Source organism: Opisthorchis viverrini (assembly GCF_000715545.1).
Source record: "Opisthorchis viverrini unplaced genomic scaffold opera_v5_76, whole genome shotgun sequence".
In the NCBI taxonomy this organism is placed as follows: Eukaryota; Metazoa; Platyhelminthes; class Trematoda; order Opisthorchiida; family Opisthorchiidae; genus Opisthorchis; species Opisthorchis viverrini.
The window spans coordinates 1,042,602-1,055,361 of record NW_008751730.1 but is presented as its reverse complement, the minus strand read 5'-3'; the positions used below and the strand labels follow the sequence as shown (position 1 = coordinate 1,055,361).

Sequence of the window (12,760 nt, the reverse complement as noted above, 5' to 3'; positions counted from 1 at the left end):
TGCAGCACATTCAGTTGTAGAAGATCATAAACGAGAGATTTAGTTGAGTCTCTCGTGAAAACCAAATTGATTTGCAAATTAGTGTGTTTTTCTGAAGAAGTTCAATTTGGGTTCAAGTAGAACATAAGGTTGCCTGATGAGCCCCAAGAAGGGCGAAACCGGTCGTAGGCTGTCGAAGAGTTTTCAACAACCTTGTGAGTAGTTTCCTTTATGGAACTAGTCTGTCTTATGACGCACATCCTGTTTACCGACAAGCGTTAGATCACTACAAACCTTACAACGTTCACCCGCATTTCCAGCAGTCTATCAGTCAATTTATTCAGTGGTTTCCACAAAAACAAAAACAATCTTGAGAGCCTTTCTATGCACAGTTGCCATACAGCTTAAAAGCAGCACATGAGGATTTACATAGTGGCAAGTTTCTCAACCGGAAAGCCGGGGTTGGGTTGAAAACCACGGACCTTCTGTCCAGCTAGCTAGAGCGTGACAGATTGAAGACTGGCAGCCAAACACACATTGCAACTTAAATTGGTGTTAGCGATCCGATCAAGAAGAAAATAGGATTGATGATAGTTCAGGGACCACGTCTACCTATTCAGTTTATCAGAAGTAAACCATGTGCAAAGGATAAGTTAGTTAGAGCTGTTGCAGTTTCGGTCTCCGAAAACAGGGGGTGCAGCAAGGATGGCAGGTGTGTTAATCGTATCATCCATTCGCTTTGTATCCACTACATTAGTCGGTTTTCCGTCGAATCGGGTTCACCAGTTCCAAATCACACACAACAAGCGTTGATTTTATGCCCGTGTTCTCCCTCTCTCTACACACACACACACATTGCCTTGGAGATCAATAAAGTTTTGCCAGCATCTCGAAACAGGGGCAGTGGAGTCTAAAGCAATGCAATAATCATCCATCTATAGCACCCTTTCGGTGCCCAAGTGCCATGCCACCCGAAGGTTACACGAGGGTTGGGATACTGCCAGGTTCCCCAAGTCTAGACAGGGGAAGTCGAGGAGCAAAGGTCGGGTTCGAACCACGGACCTTTCGGTCAGTAAATTCGTGCTCTAACCACTTGGGCCATCTCGCTCCCTAGTAACTCCACTGTAGTGCATGCCGGTTACGAGGTCATCTTCTCTGTCTGGTGAATCCGAGTTACCACGGCTCCCTCGTGTGATAGCGACAAAAAACACGTGAAAACACGCGAACATAGTTACCTCACTCAAATATCGAACCATTGAGCAGTCCGATCCATCCACTCCGAGTTCCTCGTAACAAGAATGTGATTTCCAATGGGCGCGCAGCCACTGAAAAAGAGAAATATCAAACGATAAAAATAGCAAGCAGTTTGGAACCGACAAGTCGCTTCCATCGACACATGTACATGCATTGTACGTGAGTCCCCCCCCCCCCTAAACAACCGAATATGACATGGCTTCAGCCTTAGGTGAGCAGCGGATGCTGCTCATAGCCCGCCAATGTAGAGGTCTTGGTTAATCCCCTCTTCATTTGGGGCAGGTCAAAGCAGGGCGCTTGCCGTACAGTACGGTGACAGTGATCGCCTGCCATTAGTCCAAGGTCAGTAGACAGCCAGTACACTCACATTCACTTAGTTCGACCACAACTGGCTGAGCTAGCTGAATGAATGTCAGGTTTCGAACTGACAGTTTTGAAAACCATCAGACCAGGATGAGATGAGACGAGATGTTGCTCTGGTAGGAGGGGAGAGCTTTTTACGGTCTAGCTTGGCGTTCGTCATCTTTGCGGGTCTACCGAACCGCAGTGACACTGTTGACATGGGGAGCGTAAGGTCAGAGTCTACACAGATTGAGCAGCACAATTCCGTCATCCGTGAATAGAGGCGACAGGAGTCAGTAATGGAGGAAGCCAGGTAGCGAACAGACAGGCGCCTCGAACGCGCCCTACACGTGTATTCGTATCGTCAATCAAGAGACAATATCTAACCAGGGGGTCCTGCGGATCAGGTTGTGCTGACGCTGACAAAACTCGTTGTTTCTGTTTCCGAGGCACAGTCATTAGATGCTTAGGCAGAAACGACAAACGGAACACGAGTTTCGGGTTGCGTTCTATCCAACTATCACACGACTTAACAAGCCTAACAAAGCAAAATCGATTGCCGATATGGAATCCAACTCAATATGACTGGCTCATCTCTGTTACTCAAAGCTACATCAGCATTTGCTTGACCTATGATTGTGCCGCAAACGTCTACAAAGGAATGTGAATGCCAATTAGTCGTGGTGAAAGGAAGGAGGCCTTCGCTACGGAGTTATTCATTAGAAAATGCCAACTGACCAGTTACAGACTATTGGACAGGGAAGCAAAACTCTCATATGCATCTTATTTACAAAAGCTGAACATCCATCTTCTCTTGAACGCTTCTTCCCAAACTTTCCTGGCTATTCATTGACTATTGCTCAAATCCAAGAAAACGCTACAAAGCGGCTCCACAAATTCCGCAAGAGATCTCCCTTTTCCAAGAGACGCAAAGTGAATTTACAAGAAACCATACTACTCGGATGTCTCCCCATTAGTAGTATCACCATTACAGTGGTAGTGGACGGAGAAAACAGACACGAACGCGTCCCTGAGAGGCAGCATGAGTCGTTTAGTTCAGTTTTTCAGATGTAAACCATGTAACAATAGTAAGTTGGTTCCAGCCGCCACAATTTCGGTCACAGAAGAATGAGAGAGAAGGGAAAATAAATCCAAGCATTGGAGGTGATGGCACTTGAGGAAAATAGTTTTAAATGTCTAGTTAGTTGGAGAAACGGGAAAGTAGGCAGCTAAGCGTGAAAGGAAACAGTTTTCTTACAGAAGCACCACTGCCTAGGTGATTGAGTCATGTCTGCTAGTGTCATTATCCAATCACAGGCTTAATCCCGCTGCCTAAGTGATTGAGTCATGTCTGTCAGTGTCATTATCCAACCACAGGCTTAATCCCCGGGTCCCAAGTCAATCGTTCAACTGTAGCACCCTTTCGATGCCTAACTGCCATGCCACACGAAGGAGGCACCAGGGCTGGGATACTGCCAGATTGCCCAAGCCTAGACAGGGGAAGTCAAGAGGCAAAAGTCGGATTCGAACCACGGACCTTCCGGTCGGTAAATTCGCGCTCGAACCACTTGGTCCATCTCGCCCCGTCCCAAGTCAGTGAGACGGTAGCCGTCCACCCGGTTAACGCTTTTATACTTTGTTACAAGGTCATACGCTATTCACCTCTGTCGTTTCCAGTCAGTACAGAACTGAGCAAAAAGGATCTCCACCAGGTAGAGGGTCCTCGGTCACAGAGTACAGGATATATTAGTTCGCGTAGACCGTGTGACACACCGAAAAAAGTGGGCGAACGAAAACGATGGACCTGGAATATTGAGAAATAGTGACAGGCATGGCTGTGGGTTGCGAAAAGCCCAACTTTGTACTGGGAGAAGTTGAACCCAAATTTCAGGCAGATAAGCGCAGAGGAAGGACAGTCATGTGTGTGTTCGTGGTGGTACCGGCAGACTAACAGATCATCATGAGGTGGATCGATGAATGAGCAGGTTCCCCGAACGGAATTAGAGCGGTACCTTGGGGGACCCACTCGAGAGCCTCTGGTTGAAGACCCTAACCAGTGAGACAACGGAGCGGTTGACCACGATAGTACTTCATACTAATTACTGATATGAACAAGCATCCAGATTTTGCAATATCTCCAGGAAAAACCAAGATTTCGAGATGGAAGGTTGGAGTGCTGCTGTTTAAGTGAGTTCGAAACGAATAGAAAAGCTAGCAATGTATCAACGCCATCAAATCTGAATTTGACCGATAAGTTGACATCTTTTCTATGCCACAATCAATGGGAAGTGCAGCAAATGCAGAGCGCTCTGTCTTTCTATCACATAGCTCATCCAGAGCATGAAAAAGGAACAAGGTCAACTTATCGATAGTTTCGCACAAGCCACCTGTTATGTAAACGACCGGGGTATTCCCAATCGAGTCCCATAGCGTAGCGCTGAAATTAGGAGGTGCAAACCGAGTCTCGCAAAAGCTTTTCCTTCTTGCTTGTTGGTCAGATGACAGTTGATCTGTTCGCCGAGCTTAGCAATTGGCTCGCAAACGTTTCGTCCCCAGTCGAGGAGACATCGTCAGTGCGCAGTTGAATGGGTGCTTCCTCCGTGCCTAGCTGCGTTTATGTAGTTTTCGTAGAGTATCTAATATCCTGTCATGTGATTGGCTGGCTGTTATATACCTTCTGTTGCATTATTGTAGGACCGATCGTGATTTTTTGCTGCGTTGTGGTCTGTATGCCTCTTATTCCATTAGTTTGATGGATGGCTGCTTTGGGGTGCTCCGGGTTTGTCTGCAGTTGGTCCGTTCCCGGTTTGTGTTTCGTTGTGGTCTTCCTTCCTTGGATCTGGTTGGTTGTGACCGCGGCTTCTACCCGAACCATACAACGTCGTACGCATTCAGGGGAGGGGGCGGTTGAAGAACCGAGTTGGACGATACCATACACATAAACAATGTCGAAAATCTATTCTTGACCTAAAAATCATGTTTCTCGTTTGTTTCAAAAGTTGGAGAGTGAGGTATGAATGGGAAAGACTAGTTTTCTAACAGGGTGGCGTCTGTTTGTACGGAGAACTCCAATAAGTCGACACTTGGGAGACATTTGAGAGATCCAATCAGCTATTGAATCGAATCGGCTACCTCATACGCAGTCTGCGAGTGGTATAAATTAGCCTACTATGGTCAATTCACGGCTGATGATCTTTCGGCTTGGTTATGGCACAAGACACCTGCTTTGCTTCGTGCACACAGAAGAAACTTTGTCAAGAATACGTAGCGAATAAAACCTTGTTAGGAGGTACCTGTTGGTAGTGACAACTGTTGATCAAACGAATAGACGAGGCACCCAATACGGCCATGTGGAGGCCTTTGAACGCCAACCGATTCCCCAGGGAGAAAACCGTTTCTGAGGTCACGGTTCATTCGATGTGCCGTGAAGGACATTCCGTTTTGTTTATGAATTAAGTTCGTGTCCACATGGTTGGTATGTCTTGTAAATTGATGTATTGATTGTTCCAGAAACGGGACCGACGAAAGCCTAAAAGATCTCATGAATCGAAAAAAAACATTTTTTTCACACTCACGTGAATGGAGCACAAGTTTCGGGTCGATAGTCAGCCGATGTGTCGTTCACCTGTAGCACCCTTTCGGTGCCTAGCTGCCATGCCACCCGAAGGTTGCACGAGGGCTGGGATACTGCCAGTAGCCAGGTTGCCCAAGCCTAGACAGGGGAAGTCGAGAGGCAGAGCGGGTCGGGTTCGAACCACGGACCTTCCTCGGCCGATGTGTTGCCTCCGGTCAACACCCATGGCCAATTCTTTGACTTAAAAAAATGCTCTTTACTGTGGATCAGCTACCCTCCAGCTTGGAGCTATCCCATTTTCACAAGTGTGAGATCTGAAGCACCTGAGACTTCCTAATACGAAACAGAGCTGTGTAACCCGAGTTGACAGGTTGTCAAGAATGTGAACCTGATCGGACTATCACTAATAAACTCAACGCACAAATTCTAAACAGCCATTACCGTAACTTGCTTAGTTGTCGAGTGAGGACATCACGTCATGTTGTATCAGTTTGCCCATTTTGCCAAGGTGTATGAATAAGTCACCTATGGGTCAGAGCTGCGGAACAGAATTGTGGGCTTGGAGAGTACGTAGCAAAGTGCAAAACCAGCTGGAGAAACTGAAATTCAAAACAACCTAAGCTCACCTCAATTTTAGATTGGCATTCGGGAAACGCCAACAGTCGGTAGGACTGCAAAACGCATGTTTCTTGGGCACCCTGTAGAAGATCTATGTGAAAGTGGAGAGGAAAGGAAAAATTCCGACAGCTAGAGATGTGTAGGTCGAACTGCGGGGAGGATCCTAGCATAATGAAGTTACGTCATTCGTGATATAGTGGACCTCCAAATGAAAGTGAAAATAAACTATCGTTGTGTTTGCTTGTTAAACGGTTGTCGGTGCCTGCTGTTTATATAGTGGGGGCGAGATGGACCAAGTGGTTAGAGCGCGAATTTACTGACCGGAAGGTCCGTGGTTCATACCCGACCTCCGCCTCTCGACTTCCTCTGTCTAGGCTTGGGCAACCTGACAGCCCTCGTGCTTCCTTCGGGTAAAATGGCAGTAGGCCACCGGAAGGGTGCTAGAGCTGAACGAACTCTTGACCAAACCGCGAAGTAACTGGAAGGTCATTGGTTCAGATCACCCTGGACGTTGGCGAAATTGATGACTCCTCTTTAGACTGTACGAAGCTTCTCGTCTTTTTAGCGAGTTACCAATGCTTCAACATCCAGTCAAAGTGACAGTCAGGAAAAGATGGAATTGGAGGGTACATAGCTGTTCCTCCTTGAGGAGTGAATCAACAGTTTCACAAGGCGCATTGTCTTCTCTTCTGTTCGGGAAAACACTGTCCCCCTCGAGCGGGGTACGTAATGCATGCCCAACGAGCCAACCAGATGCCAGATGGCCAGACAACGGTGCAACACAAATCCCGAAAAGACCAATCAGATTAATAATAAGTATAATAATCGTTCAGCTCTTACACCCTTCCGGTGCCTAGCTGCCAGGTCACCCGGAGGAAGCACGAGGGCTGGAATACTGCCAGGTCGGCAAGGCCAAGACAGGGAAAGTCGAGAGGTAGAGGTCGGGTTCGAACCACGGACCTTCCGGTCAGTAAATTCGCGCTCTAACCACTTGGTCCATCTCGCCCCAACTATATAAACAGCAGGCAGATGTGCGGGCATCGTCCACGGTGACGATATCCCGTCACATGGTTACTAAACGTCTGCAAGTCAAATTGTCAAATTGCTAGGCGAACAGCTCCACTGTCAAGTGATCAACAGCAAGTACACAAAACCCAAAGCAACCCGAACTTCTGATCGGTGGGGTACTACGTTACAAAACAGTGCTCTCGATGCGTTCCTTCAGTACGTTCCCTCAAAACGTTCAATATTTCAACATGTCCCCATGGTAAACCATCGACCCGGTCAATTTCGACCACGTTGAAAAACACCGCTGATGGAGTGACAATAGTTCAAATTTCGATGGTTATTACTGAGAGATATTCATCCAGAAAACACTTACTAAAAGAGGCCAGATTCCCATGTTTAATCAAACAATAGACAGCTCGACTTAAACGTTTGTATGGTTCAGTAATAACACCGTTTCGGTGCCTAGCTGTCATGCTATCCGAGGGAAGCACGAGGGCCGAAATACTGCCAGGTTGCCAGGTCTACACAGGAGCAGTGGAAATGCAGAGGTTGGGTTCGAACCACGGACCTTCCGGCCAGTAAATTCGCGCCCTAACCACTTAAGCCATCTCGAGCTCAAAAAATTCAATAGAAATTAAACTACAGCAATAATGGACTGGCGAATAAACTGAATTGTTACACTGAGAAAACTTGGGTGGGAAAAATATCAAGACAGAAAACACACGATAAAAAATTTGAACGGAACAGTCGCCGATGTCCCAATCCACGTTGCACCCGGCTGATTACAACGCAGAGTCGATCATACCAATAGATAATTGCAACTTGAAAGAGACAACCTGAATACTTTCCTCTCTCTCACACACAAGAGAGAAAAACAGCCTCTATCAGGAAGGTAAATAAGAACAGTCGGGGGACACTTTGAAGTCATTTAGGCCGAGGATGAAAGTGACAGAGTTCGCTGAAGCAGTTTCGCTACAGATGAGAAGATTCTAACCACTGATGACTGTTGACACACCGTCGACGATTTGGATGGAGACGATGTAGGCGAACTGAAGCCTTCACAGATTACGAGAAATGGATAAAGTACATCACGAACTTTGAAATAGACGGTTGGCTAAATGGATGTGTTCGTACAGACCACAGTACTCCTAGAATGACCACAGCTGGGGATTAAACGAGGAGACGCTTTTTTCGCGTCTTCTTCGCTCAACACTGATGCTGCATTCCAATTCTAGCGGCATCCCCGCCATTGAAGTTCACGTGCAACTTCATGATAGTTAAAAATTTGAGTTCCATAGCCTTGTCTGACTGGTTTTGTTGAGTCCAATCAGTACTACTCTCGAATGGTGTTTCATACGATCAGGACGAGAATCGCCCAGATGTTGAGTAAACAGCCTTTCGTTGTTGGAACGAACATACGATGAAGACGCTAGGAAACATCAATGTTCCACACACACACACACACACACACGAAACCTTCGATGGCTACAAATTGGCTGTGCACACAGGCAATAGAAACAATACCGAAACTCAGCTAAACCCCGGTCGCCTGGGCAACAGACTCGAAGTTATCAACATAAGTAACGCTGAAAACTCACCAATGTAATCTACTGTCTCTGCGTCCTCGCTTTGTTGTTGCAGGTGGCGACGTTGAAACGATGCATTTTGTATGGAAAAATTTCCGATGGACTTGAGCGACCCAGGGACACCACCGTGCCGAATGGAAGCGATTTGCGCTTCCAACGTGGAAATGCGCTGCATCAGACTGTGCAACAAGACTGCAAGTGTTTTCTTCATGTCTATAGGAACAGATGGAGGGCAGAGAGAAAAGGAGTCATGCAAATGAGTAATGACAGGTGGTTATGTGCACAAAGCAACATTCTGTAACAGTTTTTTTCGGATGACGCCTACTCGTGATCACTTCAGACTCTAGCTCGGCGATAAGCCATCCATGGGTAGATAGCAGAAGTGGGTTTACACGCTGGTCGCACACTTTCTGTAGAAGTTACTCTCAGTATTAGCGGCAACACCAGAGTCTGAACTCGGTGAGTAGCTATCTTACAACGAGATCGCCCCAGTGGTTAGAATTTGGTAACCAGAAGGTTCGTAGTTTGAACCCGACCTCCGCATCTCGACTTCCACTGTCTAGGCTTGGGCAACCTGGCAGTATCCCAGCCCTCGTGCTTCTTTTGGGTGGTATGACGGTTTGGCACCGAAACAGTGCTACAGCTGAACGACACTGCTAAAGTTTACGAAAATTCTGAATGGGAGAACAAGGGGATCGTGCGCTAGCCTACCACACAAATTCAAAGTTGTCTTCCCATCTCCGTCTGCACTGAGCAGATGCACAAAGCACAAAAACCTAGTGAGATATGAGCTGAATAGAAGATATTACTTGAGGTCGCCCTCATCTGGGTGCTGTTACCGATAGTTCGGAGTTTACAGACACATGAGTAAGACTCTTGACCAAACCGCCTAAGGAGGAAAACTCCTGTGTGGTTGCGCTTTCGCAGTTCCAAAGCTGGATAGCTAACTATTTCCCGGAGGGAATCGAGCGCCAATCGGACTGTTGTGACGCGGGAACGCCTGTCGGTTACGGCTGAACGGGGTTTGCCAGACTACCCGGTAAGGATAAGACACAAACACAGCGTTCCTTCCTCGACCCCGTCCGTTCCGCCAGTCGCATGTTGCTACGCCGTGTTTGGCACGCCCGCTCACGCAACTGCTATCCGAATCGTGACCGATGATGACCTGTGTGATGCACCATCCTCTGCACGTGTGAGTTTCGATCTAAAAGCGCCCTAGTACTGACTAGACACTAGTAGTTAGGTAATGGTCTTGATAGGCGAACAAACAGTTGGTTTGACCAAGGATCATACTCAAACTGACATTCATCCGTTGCGTAATCCCGGCAATAAATGTAGTGGACCTCTCCAGACCTCTCTCACCTGAACGTAAGAGAGAACGGTCAGGTAATACTCAAGAAGCATGGAGAAGATCAGGGGCCGCACAACAATCCGATTGTAATTCGCATATAACCAATGAAGATTTGGTTGGAGTGCGAAAACTTTCGTGCGTTCCAATGACTGAACAATCCACATTTCTATGCTCACCAAAGTTTGAATTCGAATCCCTTAGTGTATACCGTAAAGTTGGAAGGCGGGTCAGCTGATGCGTACTCGGAAAAAGTGAAAAGGATGTGCAAAAAACCATAGGACTCTTGACTAGGGTTGAGAAAGCTGCACAGAATGATCCCACGTATACAATGACCATTGTTACGGTAGTGGAACAAGAGAAAACATATTCTGTACCCTTCATTGGACAAAAACGTACCGTAAGCGGTGGTTTGCGAGCTGTACGGACCATCAGGCTCGAATTTCTGCGCCTCCGCCAAGACCTGGACATACTTCTGTGACAGCTGGAGAATTTCTTGCTGTAACTGAGCAAAGGGAAGCGAAGAAGGATGGGACCATGCAGTCGGTAAAGGAGACTGAAATAATACACCCGCAACTTAATTATACGCCATCCCAAAAGGGCCGATCCCAGAGAGAGTTCACTCCCTAGAAGCGGCCGAATACAGAACAAGGGTGACAAAATCATTCCTCGTGTTGAAGTCAACTTCACATAGAGTCTATCCCGAAGAAAGTTAAGAGGCTCTTTTCTCGTGGTCGTGAATTACGTCGGGACCGACTTTCCAGGAAGGCGGATTCCTCTAGAACGAGTCTCTCTCGAGTGCTATTGTGTCCCGCTTCCCAGGTTGATCTCCGTACCGTACACTGTCCTGGGGATAACTGCCATCACTCTTGTTTTTGGCCAAATACTGGCTAGAAGATTCGAGCAACATGGTGACGAGAGAAGGGTGATCGTGGGAAGATAAAACCAGGCTCAGTAATTAAAAGGAGGCGGTGAACCGGTCAGTAAATCGGTCTGGTGATAGAGAAATCCCTGGAACGAACTTTAACTAGCTTTTATAGACTCTGAGTAACATGACCCCGGGAAACATTCAATTATCCACTAAACCGGCGGGAAGCAGATGCCATGAATGAAGGAGGAAACGTGAAAAACTAAACCGTGAGCCATACGTCTAAGCCGTGCGTGCTGCGCGCACGGCAAAGAGTAGGCAAATCCTTTCAGCAAAAAATTTACGGCCTGTTTTGAAATTCACGTTTCCGGATCGTCTGCGCATGCCCTAACATGGAGGCGCATAAGGATTGATTCGTACGGTTCGGAATACTCCGAGTGACGTCTAGCGACCCAGCTTTCTGAGCCGAATACAATCCAAAAGAGCCGGAACAACATCCTACGGTATGCAAACGAACGATCAAGTTGCGAATCTCGACAGAAAGTCAATATCTACACAAGACTGTAAGAGTGTGTGCTCGAAATACACCAGTGGTTAATGTGTACTAACCTACTAACCCGAGGATTCGAGGTTCGAACTCAGCCGCGGCATCTTGACTGCTCCTATCTAGGCTTTGGCAACGTGACAGTATCTCACCTCTCGTGCTTCCTTCGGGTGGGATGGCAGCTAGGCATTGGGAAGGTATCACGGCTAAACCATTTATCTTTGTAACTATTTATTATTACTGTCCAATTTTGGGAAACTTGGCAGTATTTCATGTCTCATATTTCCAATAGATCGCAGTGAAATTAACCAGCAAACTGTACATCAGGACAGCTATTCATTTGTTGGAGAAGAGCGGTGCGTTGAAGGCTACAGTTTGCAAAAACGCTGTAAGAATAAGACTAGTTAAGGGGACTGGTAGAGGTGAGAAAGGAGTCGACAGAGTTGAAGCTTTTTTTCGATTGGATTGGAAATATTCAGAGACTTGGATAGATAATCCATCCATTAGTCAAAGCATACAGGCAAAACAAGAGCCCCTCACCAAAGGGTTCAACTTCAGTTTCAAAGGAATCACAAACTTACAGCCAGTCTAGAAGCAGTGAGGAAATCTACAGGACTCTCAGAGAACGCCCACCAACAGCTTCACCAACTGTTGTACGCAACAAGACATTCAACACCATTTTGGGCAGAAGAAAAGTGACGAACAGGCTGAGGAAGATTGAAAACATCTCGGACAACGGACGGAGAGCTCAAACAACACCAATGAAGTAGAAACCCTACTGACCGACACGACTGCGCATCGCTGCTTGGGACACTGTCAAAACAGACGCGATAGAAGATGAATTTAACACATTCCAAGATCTCTACAAGACCACAAAAGAATATTGGAGAGTGAGAACTCATGACTTGGCAATTCCCTGAATCTACGGATTCCCAGTTATATCGAAAGCGATTCCTCTCTGGCCAATAGTATCACTCGTGGGACATGAAGCTTCCTCCATCCCATCGGTGGAGGAGGAACCATTCTGAATTGACAGTGAAACCTCTGGTGCAGTCATACGTAACCGTAACTTTGACCAGCGATCTGAAGTGTCATGAGATTTTCAACCAAGAATTGAACCGGTACGAAAGCGCGCAAGTTTACTCCGGTTCCAGGCTATTGTCTGGCCTCTTTTGAGTGACTTACATGAAGCACATAGAAAAATAAGATGAATCGTTCAGCTGTAGCACCCTTTCGGTGCCTAGCTGCCATGCCGCACAAAGGAGGCACGAGGGCTGGGATAATGCCAGGTCGCCCAAGCCTAGACAGGGTAAGTCGAGAGGCAGAGCTCGGGTTCGAACCACGGACCTTCCGGTCAGTATGACTCCGTTCGTCATGCATCAGTCTTGCCTGTAGAATCTGCTCGTCACATGGTGCCGACATCTTCAGGAATCTCCAAGTCAGTCCTCAAGCCTCGACACCCATTCTATCTGGCCGCGTTCAATGTTCGCACTCTGAAGCAAGCAGGACAACAAGCTGCTCTTGCACTCACACTGGACTCGCTTGGCATTGATGTGTGCTGTGTCTCAGAAACGAGAATTCAAGATGCAAGCACAGTGACTGAGCTAACAGCCCCGTCAGTCTCCACTCGCTTCCGGCT

The 12,760-nt window shown here is 47.1% G+C and overlaps 2 protein-coding genes across 2 annotated transcripts in view; one reads left to right on the top strand and one right to left on the bottom strand.

Moving 5' to 3' along the window:
* The window catches only part of T265_04471 (hypothetical protein), a gene marked incomplete at both ends in the record, with an annotated part of 5,359 nt that extends 1,199 nt beyond the window's left edge, over positions 1 to 4,160 (top strand). The window contains 3 exons of the mRNA XM_009169220.1: positions 878 to 1,051; positions 2,934 to 3,356; positions 4,074 to 4,160. Coding sequence (XP_009167484.1) covers positions 878 to 1,051; positions 2,934 to 3,356; positions 4,074 to 4,160 — 684 coding nt within the window. The remainder of the gene's footprint in view (positions 1 to 877; positions 1,052 to 2,933; positions 3,357 to 4,073) is intronic.
* Positions 1 to 12,760, bottom strand: part of T265_04472 (hypothetical protein) — a gene marked incomplete at both ends in the record, with an annotated part of 58,639 nt that overhangs the window by 41,904 nt on the left and 3,975 nt on the right. The window contains 4 exons of the mRNA XM_009169221.1: positions 1,215 to 1,304; positions 5,776 to 5,858; positions 8,374 to 8,574; positions 10,109 to 10,214. Of these exons, the coding sequence (XP_009167485.1) occupies positions 1,215 to 1,304; positions 5,776 to 5,858; positions 8,374 to 8,574; positions 10,109 to 10,214 (480 nt within the window). The remainder of the gene's footprint in view (positions 1 to 1,214; positions 1,305 to 5,775; positions 5,859 to 8,373; positions 8,575 to 10,108; positions 10,215 to 12,760) is intronic.